At 42.7% G+C, this 17,853-nt stretch overlaps 2 protein-coding genes across 5 annotated transcripts in view; one reads left to right on the top strand and one right to left on the bottom strand.

The window, feature by feature from the left end:
• Positions 1-17,853, top strand: part of LOC126379455 (guanine nucleotide-binding protein-like 1) — a 343,035-nt gene that overhangs the window by 303,914 nt on the left and 21,268 nt on the right. The window contains exon 15 of one of the 2 annotated variants that reach the window (XR_007568336.1): positions 12,566-12,663. The exons of the other annotated variant lie outside the window; for it this stretch is intronic. The gene's annotated coding sequence lies outside the window, so the exon portion shown is untranslated. Of the gene's footprint in view, positions 1-12,565; positions 12,664-17,853 lie in introns of those variants that run through there. 2 annotated transcript variants of the gene reach the window in all.
• Positions 2,299-17,853, bottom strand: part of LOC126379350 (endoribonuclease Dicer) — a 61,516-nt gene continuing 45,961 nt past the window's right edge. For all 3 annotated transcript variants that reach the window (XM_050028056.1, XM_050028057.1, XM_050028058.1), the window contains 11 exons: positions 16,725-16,862; positions 16,041-16,134; positions 14,589-14,743; positions 13,958-14,146; positions 12,711-12,798; positions 11,329-11,472; positions 9,832-9,961; positions 8,855-8,945; positions 7,340-7,448; positions 6,095-6,227; positions 2,299-5,007 (listed from right to left, as the gene is read on the bottom strand). In XM_050028056.1, the coding sequence (XP_049884013.1) occupies positions 4,851-5,007; positions 6,095-6,227; positions 7,340-7,448; positions 8,855-8,945; positions 9,832-9,961; positions 11,329-11,472; positions 12,711-12,798; positions 13,958-14,146; positions 14,589-14,743; positions 16,041-16,134; positions 16,725-16,862 (1,428 nt within the window). In that variant the 3' untranslated portion in view covers positions 2,299-4,850. The remainder of the gene's footprint in view (positions 5,008-6,094; positions 6,228-7,339; positions 7,449-8,854; positions 8,946-9,831; positions 9,962-11,328; positions 11,473-12,710; positions 12,799-13,957; positions 14,147-14,588; positions 14,744-16,040; positions 16,135-16,724; positions 16,863-17,853) is intronic.

Below are 17,853 nucleotides of genomic sequence, written 5' to 3'. Positions count from 1 at the left end.
ATTAAGATGTAACCAGAGGTCTTGCAGTTTGGTCATTGATCGAGAATTTCATACAAATTCTACAACCGTCTAGTCTAAGGTGATCTCTTCCGGTTTTACTAAAGCGACACTCACAATCTTATGTCATCTCTGTCTTATACGTTAGTTTGTTTAATAAGTCTATCTCTTTTTAATTGAGTAGCATGCGGTCAATGTGTGCGTAATAGCTATGTGTACACGCTCTAGTAGTGTGAGTTTCGGAATCGACCAACCACAGCTTGCGAGAAAGCAAGAAAGAAGACGTTTGCGGTTTTCTTCTTCGCGGTGATTGGTAGAAGAACATGCGACAAAACGAGATAGAAGACACTCCATCCTTGTTTCCCACGCTGTGATTGGTCGACTCTTGCGCATCTCCGCGTGTATATGATCGTCTTTCAAGTAATCTCCTCAAGACTTCTTTGTTCCTGGTACATCAAAATGATTTTAGACGATCATTTGACGTAAAAATGCGACTTTTTTCGAATTCGTTTACAATTTTTAGGCCCACTTTTTTGCCATTTATTTCTTGAATTGATTGTATAGCGTAAAACTCGATTGATTTTACATGCACAAGATAGCACCAAGCAACCAAGCCTACATTCCCGAGGGGATAGGCAGAGGTGTATAATAAAAACACCCACTTGCTCGCCAGCTATGTCTAAGTCCCAGGGCGAGCCTATTGCCATTAACCGGGCACAAATCCTGGAAACCATCTTATGATCCAAACGGGAATTCAAACTCATAAAGTACTTACTTAGTGTATTCTTCTTCTGTCGTGTGGGTTGTGAGGTGGAGTACCAACCTCATCAACCCTGGTGTCAGGGTTACTATTGAGCCGCCAAAGGCCCCTGACACGACTCATGTAACGACTACGTACTTACATAAGTAAGTAGTAACCGGGACCAACGGCTTAACGTTCCTTCCGAAGCACGGATCATCTTACGTTACGTTACATGGCTCATGTAACGACTACTTACTGTAAGTAGGTATATTATCTAACTGTGTATATTAAACTGTGTATATTGTATATTATCTAAATGTCCGGAACAGTAATGACATGATACATTTATAAATTAACTTCTAACTGTGTTAATTTATGAAGAAATGCAATGCAAATGTTTACACAACCCTTTTTATTCTATGTTGTAGGTTGTAGATATTAATTCATAGGATTCCTTTATCCCGTCCCTTTTAAGCTGAAATCCAAAAATTGTGGGATGCGGCATGATGGAAAAGTTTATATTTCTTCTCTTCAATCCTTGTTTTTATTAAAACCATTTTGTGAATTTAATACATTTTCCATTTTAAAACAAAAAAAAAAACGAGTCAAATTCGAACTCGTTCAAAAACAGTCTAAAATCAGTTTGAAGTACCAGGGACACAGAAGTTGTAAAGAGATCGCTTGAGACAATCCATACATGCGGAGAGTCGACCAATCACAGCGCACGAGAGAGGGACACAGCGTCTTACATCTTGTTCACTCGCAAGCTATTAGACCAATCACCGCAAAGAAGAGAGCGGCAAGCGTCTTCTCTCTCGCTTATTCACACGCTATGATTGGTCGATTCCGTTAGCACACTAGCTACCGAATTAAAAAAGGATAGACTTATGAGACAAACTAGTGCATAAGACAGAGATAACATCAGATTATAAGTGTCGCTTTAGTAGATTCGGAAGAGGTCATATTAGACTGGACGGAAATGGAAATCGTATGAAATTCTCGATCGATATCCAAAGTAGAAGACCTCTGGTGTAAATCTTAGTTTTGAATTTCAATCTTCGCGCATTTTATATCCTGACACATGCGCTAGGTAAAAAATGACATTCTACCCGCTTTTATAGGTTATATTTTAAAACATTGTGAAATGTATCGCAATGTTTGTTTTTTTTTTTACAATAACACGAATAACATCACGCCTGTATCCCAACGGGGTAGACAGAGATACCCAGTTTCATGCAATAGGGATCCTTTTAAACTGATCCCTTATCACCATAAGCTCCATCAGATTCATCTTAGGGCTTCGTAGCAAAAGTTGCTGCCTGTCTCCTGATTAGGAATTACAGGCTTTTTTTTTGACGTGACTTATTGTAGATTTGCCGCAGATGGCATTAACTACTTGGCTGGACAAATGGGGAGTGCTGAAGGCTCTCACCCGGTACAACGTTTAAGACAACAGGCCTGAGAGTGCCCAGTGAGGCGCGAACCTCGGCTCAGGGCGTAGTCAGAATAGGAAAAATATTTGAAAGAATTAATGGACCCTAGTGTGTGAATAAAACAAATTCTCATACTGTTACACCATTTATTCAAATTACATAACACATATCACTTCTTATACAAAATACTAATAAAATACACATTAGAGGTACAAAAGTAAGCACGTTTATATAGGATAATATAACCGCCTTCGTGGTTCAGTGGTTGAGAGTTGGGCTCACGATCCGGAGGCCCCGGGTTCGAATCCCGGTGGGGACATATCACAAAAATCTTTTTGTGATCCCTAGTTTGGTTAGGAAATTACAGGCTGATCACCTAATTGTCCGAAAGTAAGATGATCCGTGCTTCAGAAGGCACTTACTGATGTAAGTACGTAGTCGTTACATGAGTCATGTCAGGGGCCTATGGCGGCTCAATAATAACCCTGACACCAGGGTCGATGGGGTTGGTAATCCACCACACAACCCACACGATAGAAGATAGGATAATAATAAGAATTATAATTTATCACACTTATACTAAGACACTGCTAATTAATGTAGACACCATCTCATTTTTAAGTTACATCTATCATTTTCTTATCCGCCGAAAACGAAAGGAACGGTTAATCGACAGGCATAAAACACACGTCAATTTTAGGCAAAACTTTAACATCCCTCTCAATACTTTACATTGGCCAATAACCCGACAGAATTTAAGTTGCCAGTTCAAACAGATGCCTATTGGATTCGCCCGGGTTATCCACTCATTCACTCGGTTCATTTTATAATTGACAGCTGTCAATCATCTGTCATTTTCGGCGGATAAGAAAATGACGGGTGTGACTTAAAATAAAATTAGGTGTCTACAGGAATCAGGGCCATTAATTTTCTAATGCAATTAAGTAGTTTATTAACCTTCAAGCGGGCGCGCGTAGTCGAATCGACCGCGTTTAGTACATTTTCCTTCATATTATTTTTATTACCTATTAAATTTATTTGTCACTTTTAGTAGCCTGTCGCTATGTCATTGAGAGTAAAACAATGAATGGACCGTGGCTCGGGGCGCTCCCACCACTCCACAGATCGCAATTGTTTTAGTCCCGGTGCAGACAGATGCGGTGGAAATCTAAGCACTTTTCGGATTATTAGGCCGAACGCTAAAACACGGGCGGATGCGGAGGCGGGTGCACGCGTCGGAAGTCCGCCGCGGGCGTCGAATCCGCGAGCGGGTACCCGTCGCGGGCGCCCGTCTTATTTAGCGCTGCTAGTATAATTTTGACTTCGAGCGTGTATAGTTGTGTCGAGTTACCATGGATTATTTGCCAATTTATTATTTGGCAAAAAAACGTCCCATAATCCCATAATGCAGGCCGAGATTGCACCTCAATTATTACCCGCTCTGTATCGATGTTCATGATGATGGTAGGTACCTAGCTTCCGACGCGTGCGTCCGTGGCATCTAGCGGCGCTCGACTGATTTGTAGAAACAAACCCGCCCGCCGCGCGTGTGACAATCCGTCGCACGCCCCTGCGCTGCTCATACTATTTGTTTATTACAGACACGCGAGCGTGCGCCCGCGCAACTTTTAGCGTTCGACCTTATACATAGCGGGATCCTTGAAGACATCATACGCCAATTTTAATTAGGTTACTAATTGTTTTTTTTTTTTCATAATTTAAATTACTTTTTTTGACAAATTATACTTTATGGACAATGATAATATATGTAAGTACAAATAAATAAATAATTATTGAATAATTAAGTGCTTTATACATCACAAACGTCTTTTCGGTTACGCGCGCCCGCTTGAAGGTTAACAGTAAGGCCGGTCACATACATTCGGAATTCCGTTTCGGAATTTCGATTCGAAATACTGTTTCGGGATTCCGTTAATATATCACACACATACGTTTATTTCCGTTCGGAATAACAAGGCTCAGTTGAGCGACGCTAGAACTTGAGTTCAGACATTTGGCATTATGGACGACGATTTTCCGTAATTCCGAATGCATAGGCCATCATACGGAATTCCCAATCAGATTAAATTTCGAACGGAAAAAAACTGTAAGTATGTGGTTGATTCATAGATGTTGTATGGATTTAATGCGTTCGATATTTCGAATCGAAATTCCGAAACGGAATTCCGAATGTATGTGACCGGCCTAACAGTTTTAGAACCTGTTTCAACGCTAGCTGTTAGCTGTAATGTTACCTGCGCAACGTGATAAAATTATCTATCGATTCAATCAATTTTGTCGAAATCGATAAGAATTTTGAACAACGTGACTTATTTGGGTTCACATATTAGCACTAATCGCCAAACGACCTTAACGGCCTCTGTGGTTGAGCGTTGGACTCACGATCCGGAGGCCCCGGGTTCGAATCCCGGTGGGGACATATCACTTTGTGATCCCTAGTTTGGTTAGGACATTACAGGCTGATCACCTGATTGTCAGAAAGTAAGATGATCCGTGCTCGTGCACGTTAAACCGTTGGTCCCGGTTACTATTTACTGATGTAAGTGAGTAATCATACGAGCCATGTCAGGGGCCTTTGGCGGCTCAATCGTAGCCCTGGTGGGTTGATGAGGCTGGTATTCCACCTCACACGATTAGAAGACCGGATGCACCTTGTGTCATCGCTGCCTGTGGATCTTGAGGTGTCTGAGGGCGCAACGCGCGGCGGTCCCCTTCGCGATGCGGTAGTTCCTGCCTACCCCCTTAAACGCACCGCGCCCGAACACCTCCACACACACGCGGACACGGCGCCCGTCGACCAAGCGCTCCGGTTTCCTGAAGTCAGATTTTTTTATATACACGGTGTTAGTGACATTGTAACGTAGTTGATATCAAGTGGAAAGAAAGTGAACGATTTGGGAGAGTGGTAATTTTGAGAGTTGTCGTTTTGGAAAGTAGACGATTTGGGACAGTGGTCCTTTTGGGAAGTAGACCTTTTGGACCGAACGGGAATTTACGTTACGGTGTCACTAACACCCATACCTACTTGTATGGCTACCTTTGTACTTGTACGGGGTGTAAGTGACATCGTAACGAAAACTTTGAAGGATGATTCAGACCATGATTCTGAGTTGATATCAAGTGGAATTTTCCGTCGCAAAAGTATGGACGTCTGGCGTGCGTGTATGAAGCGACTGATGAATTTGGAGGAAGCAAGAGAAGTGTGTCAGGATCGAAGCAAATGGAATTCTTTAGTCTCTGCTTACCCCGGTGGGAAATAGGCGTGAGTTTATAAATGTATGTAAAAGTATAGAACTGAAATTAATTTAAAAAGACACTCAAATTTTCATGAATTTTCCAACAGGAAATTCCACTTGATATCAACTCTGAATCATGGTCTGAATCATCCCCCTCAGTATTCGTCACGGTGTCACTAACACTCATACCTACTTGTATGGCTACCTGTATGTACTTGTACGGGGTGTAAGTGACATCGTAACGAATACTGAGTGGGTGAGTCAGCTCATTATTCTGAGTTAATATCAAGTGGAATTTTCCGTCGCAAAATTCGTGTAATTTTTCTTGTTTTTTAAATTATTTTCAGTTCTAACTTTTGCGATGGAAAATTTCACTTGATATTAACTCAGAATATTGACCTGAATCATCCCTCTCAGTATTCGTTACGATGTCACTTACACCCCGTACAAGTACATACGGTAGCCATAGGGTGTTAGTGACATCGTAACGAATACTGAGGGGGATGATTCTGACCATGATTCTGAGTTGATATCAAGTGGAATTTCACGAAAATTTTAGGCATTTTTTAAACTATTTAAAATTCCATACTTTTGCGTCGGAAAACTCCTTGATCTGATCTTCCTTGAAAGCATCCTGGATCTGATCTATGATATAATGTTCGTACCCAAACTTAGCAGTATCGGGCTCGGCCTCAAGCAGCTCCCTGACAGGCGACTTGGGGGCAGCCGCGCTGAATGCTTCCAGTTCAGCACCCATAAGGTTCACGTACGACTTCCATACTGCACCCAGGGACATACCTGCGGCAGAGAATAAGGAATAATTGTAGGGAGCGCTGGTAAATTGTAATAAAACCCCACACAAATTATTGAATGAACTGTATTACTTAGGATATTAAATTAAATTACAAGATCCAAACATTGAGACGCGTTGGCTTGCTCGCGCTAGAGATGTGACTGACCATAAATAGTAGACTATTAGGTATGTCCCACACAATAATACCACGGATAGAAAGCGATACCCGTATATAAGCGATAGAAAGCTGACCTAACCTGAAGATTTGACAGGTCCGGTTTTTTACAGAAGCGACTGCTCGTCTGACCTTCCAACCCGCGAAGGGAAAACCAGCCCAATACAGTTTAGGTCACATACCTCCGAAAATGCATTTCTCGGGAATGTGGGTTTCCTCACGATGTTTTCCTTCACCGCCGAGCACGTGATAATCATTTATGATCCAAACATGACACACGCGCACTCACGTTAACACCATACATACAAAATACATACATTAACGCTTGTAAATCGTAATTGTGTGGGCAGAGCCAGAAATACATACATACATAAACAGCCTATATACGTCCCACTGTTGGGCACAGGCCTCCCCTCAATCAACCGGAGGGGGTATGGAGCATACTCCACCACGCTGCTCCACTGCAGGTTGACGGTGGTGTTTTTACGGCTAATAACCGGGACCAACGGCTTAACGTGCCCTCCGAAGCACGGCATCATTTTACTTTTTCATCAATCAGGTGATTCAAGCCTGAAAAGTCCTTACCAAACAAAGGACAGGCTTACAAAGTGATTTCGACAATGTGCCCATCGGGAATCGAACCCGGACCTCCAGATCGTGAGCCTAACGCTCTAACCACTAGACCACGGAGGCTGTTAGGCGGAGCCAGAAATACCTATGTGGGATAGGGCATGAAGAAAACGATTATTATTTCTAACTAACTTTGTTTATTTTAAAACGTTTTATAGACTACATTTTCCTCTTTAAAAACAACCGTCCGCCATTTCCCTGTGATTCTGCAATTCTATCTTCTCTCTCGCTCACTCGTCGCTCTCTCTTTCACACACCTTTGCGTTACGTTTCATTCAGCCTACCATTCCTACATCTATGTTTTCTACTCACCAGAATCTAAGAAAATAGCTCCCGCAACCGATTCAAACAGATCTCCGAGCGCTTTGGGCACTTCCACGTCCTCAGCCTGCTCCATCTCATCTTCTTGGATTAAGTAATGCTGAAATATTAGTACACATGATTAAATATAAGTAAGAAACTGAAATAATTTTCAACTAATTTTGAACTCGTGTTCTGCGGTCTCAATACAGGCACAAGTTGTATACAACTTGTCAAAATTAACGCTTGCCTCTAATAACTGCTTTTCCATATGTATAAAAATATTTAATAAATTACCGGATACTTTCAAAGACTGCAAACTCAATGAAAAATAACAGCTGTTTGTAACGTAAATACCATGCACAGAATAAATTTCATTTCATTTCTGTTCATTTCATTTCATAAAAATCATAAATTTTACGGCGGAAAATTCCAATTCATCTTGACCCTCATTGAAATTCAAATTCATAAATATCTTTATTCAGTAGGTAACATAGTTACACTTTGAATCGTCAATTTTTACATAACGAACGTCTCATCCGCCTAAAACTACTGCAGCTTCTCACAACCCGTATAGCCGGGGAAAAGAAGCTGCAAGAAAAACCTCGGCACAGGGCCCTAGACGTTCTTTAAAAAAATAAACATAAAATATTGGTATACAATTCAGTAATTTAGCTGCCTAATATCAGCTCTCAGACAGTTAATCCCATGCATTCGTATCTTCTAAATAATCACTAACTTTATAATAACCTTTTTTGTAAAGTTTCGATTCCTGCAGATACATCCTAATTTTATTTTAAGTTATACCTGTCATTTTCTTATCCGCCGAAAAGGAAATGGACGAATAATTCACAACTGCTAATTTTAAAATCAATGTATAACCCAGGCGAATAAAATAGGCATCTCGCTGATATGCAAATCCAACCCGTTTGACGTGTGTTGTCAACTTAATTATGTCAAATTATTGGCCAATATAAAATTGGGGAGCGTTTTTTAAATTTCTGCCTAAAATTGACGTGTGTTCCATAACTTTTATCGCTGTCGATTACCCGTCCCTTTCCATTTCGACGGATAAGAAAATGACAGGTATAACTTAAAGTAAAATTAGATGTGGAAATATGCGTGAGTTTATGTATGTGTGTGTGTGTGTCAATTCAAAATCATCTCTCAAAGTTTTCTTTACCCTGTGTAGGCTATTTACATTATCATCATCATCAGCCCATTAACGTCCCCACTGCTGGGGCACGGGCCTTCTCTATGGATGGATAGGGAGATCGGGCCTAAAACCACCACGCGGGCCCAGTGCGGATTGGTGGTTATTAACGACTGCTAATGCAGCCGGGACCAACGGCTTAACGTGCCTTCCGAAGCACGGACGAGCTCGAGGTGAAAACTTTTTTTTTGTGGTCAGTCATCCTATGACCGGCCTTTGCGAAAGTTGCTTAACTTCAACAATCGCAGACCGAGCGCGTTGACCGCCGCGCCACCGAGCTCCTCCTCATTTACGTTATGTGATGCATCAATTACCTCTTCGCTGATGGAGTGTCCATTCTCCTCTTGTATCTTGACATATCTCGTGAGGACCTCGTTCAGTCCCGGGGACATGTGACGGAAGTATCTGAAACAAGAGGAAACTTTGACATAACATAAGCTCACGGATATATCCAAATTGGACTAGTCAGAGGTACGGTCACGAGCATCAATATGCATACACTATGGTACCATGTCACAATAACTTTTTTGACAAATTGAACTGTATCTGTCTCACTAAATGTCAAATATGTTAGCGCGACAGAGTCCTAAAGTGGGTACATTATATTGCTCATGACTGTACATCCATCGCAAGATGAACTAGGTACCCACACCTCACTGAGCTCTGTTAGACCAACGTGATAGGTGAGCCATATCGCCGTCTATAATGGTCGAGCCAACTGTGTTAGTGAAAACTGTACTTAAGTAAAAAAAAAGCATTGGGCTGGTTTTCCCTTCGCGAGTTGGAAGGTCAGACGGGCAGTCGCTTCTGTAAAAAAAACCGGACCTGTCAAATCATCAGGTTAGGTTAGCGGACCCTGTGAGAAACGGGATAATGCTAGGTTAGTTAGTTAGTTAGTTAGTGGGCTCTGTTTTCCGCATTTAGACTCTAAGATGGCCCATTATGCGTGTAATTGTTGACTACGTAAGCCAACCTATCTCCTTCCAGAAGCTCAGAAGCCTCCTGGGGTTTTCACAGGCTTCGCGGAGCGACCCCATTCCTTTGAGGATTTTTGCCCGTTGTGCTGACACTCCCGTGCATTCCAGGATTACATGGGGGAATATGCTAGGAAGATGATTATTTTTATTTAAATAAAATAAAATAAACTCCAAGTGTTTGTTAATAAATGCTTACGGCAAATATTAAAGATCTTCAGGCCTAAAACTATTACGAGATTGACTGGGCAAAATACTGTGGAGGCTGATATCCTCACACGGAAATGGGTTTTCTAGGGTTTTGATGATGTACGTACTTGTGGAAGCCGTGTCTGGCGGCGAGCGTAGCGAAGATGGTGTTGTTGACCAGGGCGGAGCGCAGATCGGTGAGGGCACCCGGGGAGTGCCGACGAGGGTCTTCGTACAGGTGCCGGGTGATCAGGTAGTCTGCCGAGTGGTTCAACAATTAGTTATCTTCTGTCGTGTGGGTTCATCAACCCTGGTGTCAGGGTTACTATTGAGCCGCCAAAGGCCCCTGACATGACTCGTATAACGACTACGTACTTATCAGCAAGTAGTAACCGGGATCAACGGCTTAACGTGCCTTCCGAAGCACGGATCGTCTTACTTTCGGACAATCAGGTGATCAGCCTGTAATGTCCTAACCAAACTAGGGACCACAAAGTAATTTTTGTGATGTGGGTTACCCTTGTACCATGTGGAACGCAATAAATTATATGTTTATGATCAGTCACAGGGACTGTAACCTGGAACCTGACAGAGGGCAGCAGTAACTGTCAGTACTATTCAGAGGCGGAGGACAGGAGTCCTAGTACGGCTTTGTAATAGACTCTGGGTGCCATCCCATTCGCGTCAGACAGAGTACTGCGGGGCGCAAGGCAAGAGGGAAACCACTGCCTTATTTTTCCCTAAAAAAGTAGCATGGAGAATGCTGCACCGACGAGAGCGTGGCGCTTAAATTAGTGATGATGAGTTATGGCTATTTTAATAAGTTTTAATAAGATGCTTATTTACCAGAAGTGATATATCACGTGGATTTATTTATAATTTAATTTATTCAAGATTAACCGCAGTGGTCTTGAGAAGTAGCTAAGTAAGTATACTGTTAAGTATACTGAAGTATTAACCTATTCTACTTACTTATTTAATAATAAGTATTAAACTTCTTCTTACCGTGTGGGTTGTGAGGTGGATTACGAACCTCAGCAACCCTCGTGTCAGGGTTACTATTGAGCCGCCAAAGGCCCTGCATGGAGAATGCTACACCGACAAGAGCGTGGCTCTTAAATTGATGATGTTTATGATCAGTTCTGTCTGTTTTTTTTTTATTTTTTTATTATTATTATTAAAAAAAAACAGACATACAGACAGACAGATTTATTTTTTTTATTGTTAAGTTATGTTTATGTTATTATTATTATTAGTTACGATGTCATATTTTTTATTATTATTATTATTATTATATATATTTAAATCTCTCCGAAGAGGTATGGGTGGCACGGGCCGTAGCCAAGTGCTGTTATTGGTTCAGTGATAAGAATTTCCTAACGATGCGGCACGTATTCAATTTCTTGTATTTGTTGTATTATTATTATTATTAGTCACCCTGTATTACCCTATAGACTACTCTGGGCGCCATCCCACTCGCGTCAGACAGAGTACTGCGGGGCGGAAGGCAAGAGGGAAACCACTGCCCTATTTTTCCCTAAAAAAGTAGCATGGAGAGTATTTTACAGAAATGCTGCACCGACAAGAGCGTGGCTCTTAAATTGATGATGATGACCCTGTATTACCTAGTATGGCGTCGCCAAGGAACTCGAGCCGCTGGTAGCAGTCAGTGAGCCTGTTCTGCTGGTGCGACGCATGCGTCAGAGCTTGCAGCAGTAGGGACCTGTCCTTGAACCTGTACTGAAGGGTCCTCTCTAACGCGTCGTACCCTGAAATACCATAACACAACATCAACAAAAGGTCATAGGGACTGTAACCTGGGACCTGACAGAGAGCAGCAGTAAAGCACTGTTGAGTGTTCCTAAATTTTAAGTTCTCCATTCTGTCCAGCCAAAAATTCTTAATAAATTGCTACAAAATATGAAGCAATGTGCAGTGTATCCCGTATGAAGGATGAGTTACGAAAAACAAAAGCGGCCATGTGGAAAATGTTACTTTAGATTGGAGATAAGTTGTTCTAAGTTTTCTTCTTTCCGATGATTAGGGAATAAATATAACACTATGATTTTGCAGTTAAACGGATTATAGTGTAAAAATATAAACAAAACAATATGTTTACTCAAATAGTTAGGGCGGAAGGCAAGAGGGAAACCACTGCCCTATTTTTCCCTAAAAAAGTAGCATGGAAAATGCTACACCGACAAGAGCGTGGCTCTTGAATTGATGAAGATGATGACTCAAATAGTATGGGGAACTGTCAAAATTTCGGGTAGTGTGGTGTAAAATTTTGATACGAGTATTAAGAATGGTTATCTGGTGAACTTAGAAATATCTACCTAACCTAAACAGCCTACATACGATAAGGTGCAAAAGTCCAATCATTTTCTTGCAAAGTAATAAATTAACTGGTTGCACTTAAGGCCTCCTGGTTACATGTCGTTTCTGTAATAGACGAAAAACACCTACAAAAACGTAAATTTTATAATTATGACAACTAATGGTTCATAATTTCACCACTGTTTACAAATAATTTACTGGGCTCATTAACTGCACTTTGATTGTACATCAAACTGCTGAGCATAGGCCTCTCCGCAATCAACCGGAGGAGGTATAAAGCATACTCCACCACGCTGCTCCACCGCGGGTTGTTAGAAACAAGCGTCTCGCTTACATAAACAGCCTATATACGTCCCACTGCTGGGCACAGGCCTCCCCTCAATCAACCGGAGGGGATATGGAGCATACTCCACCACGCTGCTCCACTACGGGTTGGTGAAGGTGATTTTTACGGCTAATAGCCGGGACCAACGGCTTAACGTGCCCTACGAAGCACGGAATCATCTTACTTTTTCGGACAATCAGGTGATTCAAGCCTGAAAAGTCCTTACCAAACAAAGGACAGTCTCACAAAGTGATTTCGACAATGTCTCCATCGGGAATCGAACCCGGACCTCCAGATCGTGAGCCACGCTCTAACCACTAGACCAGAAACAAGCGTCTCGCTTACCTGAAAGCATTTGTTCCAATTCCCCTTCAGGATCTTCAATGTACCGGAGCAGAGGGGAAGGCGGTGCTTTGAGCTCGCCGAATATTGTCTGCAACAAATAATCCACATACAGTCATGAGCAATATAATGTACCCACTTTAAGACTCTGTCGCACTAACATATTTGACATTTAGTGAGACTTACAGTTCAATTTGTCAAAAAAGTTAATGTGACATGGTACCAAAGTGTATACATATTAATGCTCGTGACCGTACATACATTTTTTTTTTTTTTGGTTATTTTGTCCGTAGGACAGGCAAAGGGATCATAGCCCATACAGCCAAGTCATGTGTTATATTTATTTATATATTTTTAGTTATAAAATTCATAGAAGGCCTAAACCAAGTCTGGCGTATTTTTACAAAATTAAGGCCGAAGCCATGTCTTAGTTTGTTTTAAAAATTAAGGCCGAAGCCAAGTCTTATATTATTTTCAAATTAAGGCCGAAACCAAGTCTTATATTGTTTACAAAATTAAGGCCGAAGCCAAGTCTTAGTTTGTTTTCAAAATTAAGGCCGAAGCCAAGTCTTATATTGTTTTCGAATTAAGGCCGAAGCCAAGTCTTTTATTGTTTTCAAAATTAAGGCCGAAGCCAAGTCTTAGTTTGTTTTCAAAATTAAGGCCGAAGCCAAGTCTTATATTGTTTTCGAATTAAGGCCGAAGCCAAGTCTTTTATTGTTTTCAAAATTAAGGCCGAAGCCAAGTCTTATATTGTTTAATACATACATAAATTAGTGGGGTTGCCAGAACCACAATTATACAAGATGTTAGTGACATCGTAACGAATACTAAGGGGGATGATTCAGACCATGAATCTAAGTTAATATGAAGTGGAATTTTCCGTCGCAACAGTATGGAACTGACAATCATTTAAAAAAATCACTCGAACGCAATACAGCACTTATGTACTAAATTATTTCTCCACTTTTTTTTACCTTTGATGGGTTTGCTCTTGGCCCCAGACTTGCCCGAAGGCATTGACGAGGCCTAAGATGGTGCTCGCCCAGAAGGTGCCTGTTCACTCTGCCCTTGAAAGCACCCGGGTTATATGCATTCAGAAATACAGAAGACGGCAGAGAATTTCACTCCCTAGCAGTGCGCATAATGAAGGACGATGCGAAGCGCTTCTTTTGCATTTCCATGTGTTCTGGCAAATAAATTGATTTGATTTGTTCAATTGACCTTCAACAAGATCCTGATGCACATACCTGAACCCACTCCCCGTTCTCGTCTCTGTGAGGTCGCAGAGACCCTATGGGTCTCCCTGGCCAGCTCCAGTCAGCCTCGGGGGGTAGTTCCTGTTCTTCATGGGATATTTCTTCTTCATCATCAGAGGACTCCGTCTCCGAGTCCGTGAGCTCGTACTTGCGCGGTGTAGAGGGCGGGGGTTGAGGTCTCTGTAGGAGAATGAGGGTTAAACAGGTAATGGTGTATGATATATGGCTTAAGTCCCATGTAACAGGGGGAGAGCCTATTGCCATTAACCGGGCACAAATCATGGAAACCACGTGATATCAATTACCTACGATCCTCTTTTTTTTTGACGTGAGTTATTGTAGATTTGGCGCAGATGGCATTAACTACTTGGCCGGACAAATGAACACCTACGATCCAAACATGAATTCATACTCGTAAAGTCGAATTCAGTGGTTTAGAGACCAAGCCGGGATTCAAACCCTGTGAGACCCTGTGAGAAACGGGATAATGCTAGGGAGACTCGTTTGACGTGTGCTGTCAACTTAATTCTGTCGGGTTATTGTCCAAAGTATGCTGCGTGATGGTATGTCTTGTGTTATTGATGTAAGGGAAATGGTGATGGCATGGAAGGGTGTGGCTCACCCTGGGCGGGTCCTCGTGGCGGCGCTGCAGCGGGCGCGGGCGCGGCGGCAGCACCCGCAGCCCCAGCCACGCCATGAACAGCAGCGCGCCCCGCGGCCCGCACTCCAGCAGGTACGCGCCGATCAGCGCCTCCACGCAGTCCGCTATCGACTTGTCTGTAACACACGACATATCATCATCATTATCGCAGGTACCTAAAGTGCCTTCACGGCGGCGGCGGGTGACTGAAGATCGACACAATAACAACATGATTAAATACTCTTGTCTGTCTCCTGCGGCCGACCGGTGCAACGCACGAACTCACATACACACACTATTTATTAACTGATGACCCATATCTATTTGTTCGTATTATTTTATGATATTTCTATGTTTATGGTAAATCGTATTAATGTGTATTTATTGTAATTGTTATAATTTTGTAACATTAAATAATTATATGTAAGTAAGTTTAAGTAGTATGTATCTCTGTACATATATACCGCGATGTCCGTGGCCTCCCTCGGCAGGGCCCGCAGAATACCAGCGTCGTGGCTCACGCCGCGACTTATGCTGAGCAAGGTCCTTTTATTCCGGACTCCACCGCAGATGATCGGGCCGTCAGTGCGTTGCATTTAGAATACTTAGTTTTATTATTATTGTTTTTATGATTTTGGTTTGTTTTTCTTTTTGTTTTGGTATATTTTTTTTTGTCTATGTACTTATTGATTTCCGTGTGGTTTCTGTCCTGTGTTAAATGTAATGTACCTGTCTGTCTGTGTCTGACGTGTCTGGAAGTAATAAATGTTTCTTTCTTTCTTTCTTTCTATCATCATCAGCCGTACGACGCCCACTGCTGGGCATAGGCCTCCCCCAAGGATCTCCACGACGATCGGTCCTGCGCTGCCCGCATCCAGCGGCTTCCCGCGACCTTCACCAGATCGTCGGTCCACCTTGTAGCGGGCCTACCCACTGAGCGTCGTCCGACACGTGGTCGCCACTTCAGAACCCTTCCGCCCCAGCGGCCATCGGTAACACGACATATTAGGTAACAGATATTGGTGCTAATTCCTGTAAATGCCATCTAATTTTATTTTAAGTTATATCTGTCATTTTCTTATCCGCCGAAAAGGAAAGGGACGGGTAATCGACAAGCATAAAATTTATGGAACACACGTCAATTTTAAGCACAAATCTAAACAAACCGTCTAAAAATTTTACATCCGTCAATAACCCGACACAGTTAAGTAGACAGCACGTCAAACGGATTGCATACCAGCGACGTACCTTTTGATTCGCCCGGGTTATTCATTCATTTACTCATTCTTCCTAAAATTAAGAGCTGTGAATCATCCGTCCCTTTCCTTATCGACGGATATGAAAATGACGGATATAACTTAAAATAAAATTAGGCGGTGTCTGCAGGAATCGGGGCTATTAACTATACTAGCTACCCCTACACCCTTAACTCACCAGGTATACTATGTTGAGTTATAAGGTTGTATGGAATGAAGCATCCGCTGCTGTCCATTGGCACTTCGGAGTTCGTGACTTGGTCGTAGCTCTCCTGTAACCAAATGCATAGCATCACGCTTGTATCCCCGAAGGAGTGGGCAGAGGTGTACGGTATATACTCCTCATCAACTATTTTTAACTCCCATGTAATAGTGGGCGAGCCTATTGCCATTAACCGGGCACAAATCCTGGAAACCACGGTACGTAAGGAGAAAATCATCATCAGCAGCCCATTAACGTCCCCACTGCTGGGGCACGGGCCTTCCCTACGGATGGATAGGGAGATCGGGCCTTAAACCATCACGCGGGCCCAGTGCGGATTGATGGTTATTAACGACTGCTAATGCAGCCGGGACCAACGGCTTCACGCGCCTTCCGAAGCACGGAGGAGCTCAAGATGAAAACTTTTTTTTGTGGTCACCCATCCTATGACCGGCCTTTGCGAAAGTTGCTTAACTTCAACAATCGCAGACCGAGCGCGTTTACCGCTGCGCCACCGAGCTCCTCAGGGAGAAAATAAGTTACGCTAATTCTGTAACCCTGTCACCAGGGTTGAAGTCAGGTAATCCGCCTCGCAACCCACACGAAGACCGACTATTCTTTTTTTTTAAAGATTCGAGTGAGTCATTTTTTTGGACTTACATTGAGTCGTGGATGCAGCGTGGAGGGCGGGCGATGGCAGGGTGGTAGCCAGTTGTCGTGGGGTTCGAACTTGGAGGCGATCATACGAGCACCCAAACGCTTGTTGCGACCAAGCCGGTACAGGTTCAAATTCGATACCTGGAATAAAAAAAAAACATTATTTATTTATTCGCTAGATGATGAACCAACTTCGTGTCACCTTTTTCCATATTTTATCGCCGACATAAAATAAGGAATAATACTGTAGCTGTAGAGGGCAGCAGTAACTGTCAGTACTATTCACAGGCGGAGGACAGGAGTCCTAGTACGGCTTTGAAATAGACTACTCTGGGCGCCATCCCACTCGCGTCAGACAGAGTACTGCGGGGCGGAAGGCAAGAGGGAAACCACTGCTAAAAAAGTACTAACCAAAAACCACTAAAAAAGTAGCATGGAAAATGCTGCACCGACAAGAGGGTGGCTCTTAAATTGATGATGATGATGACTGTAGCATAGTCTTCTTCTATCATGTGGGTTGTAAGGCGGATTACCGACCTCATCAACCCTGGTGTCAGGGTTATTATTGAGCCGCCAAAGGCCTCTGACATGGCTCATGTAACGACATCAGGAATTAGTAACCGGAACCAACGGCTTAACGTGCCTTCCGAAGCACGGATCGTCTTACTATTCGACAATCAGGTGATCAGCTTATAATGTGCTAACCAAACTAGGGATCACAAAGTGATTTTAGTGATATGTCCCCCGGGAATCGCGGGACCTCCGGATCGTGAGCCCAACGCTCAACCACTGGACCTCAAGACGCTCAAGCAACAACAACAAAAACAATGAAGCTACGTCAATCACTAATTAGTATTTAACCGATTAGTATTTTGTGTATAATAATATAACTACTAACTTGAGGAGCTCGGTGGCGCAGCGGTAAACGCGCTCGGTCTGCGATTGTTGAAATTAAACAACTTTCGCAAAGACCGGTCATAGGATGGGTGACCACAAAAAAAAAGTTTTCATCTCGAGCTCCTCCGTGCTTCGGAAGGCACGTTAAGCCGTTGGTCCCGGTTGCATTAGCAGTCGTTAATAACCATCAATCCACACTGGGCCCGCGTGATGGTTTAAGGCCCGATCTCCCTAT

The sequence above is a fragment of the Pectinophora gossypiella genome, chromosome 29 (genome assembly GCF_024362695.1).
Source record: "Pectinophora gossypiella chromosome 29, ilPecGoss1.1, whole genome shotgun sequence".
NCBI lineage: Eukaryota > Metazoa > Arthropoda > Insecta > Lepidoptera > Gelechiidae > Pectinophora > Pectinophora gossypiella.
Note: the sequence above shows the minus strand (reverse complement) of the source record. Positions and strands in the feature narration are given on the sequence as shown.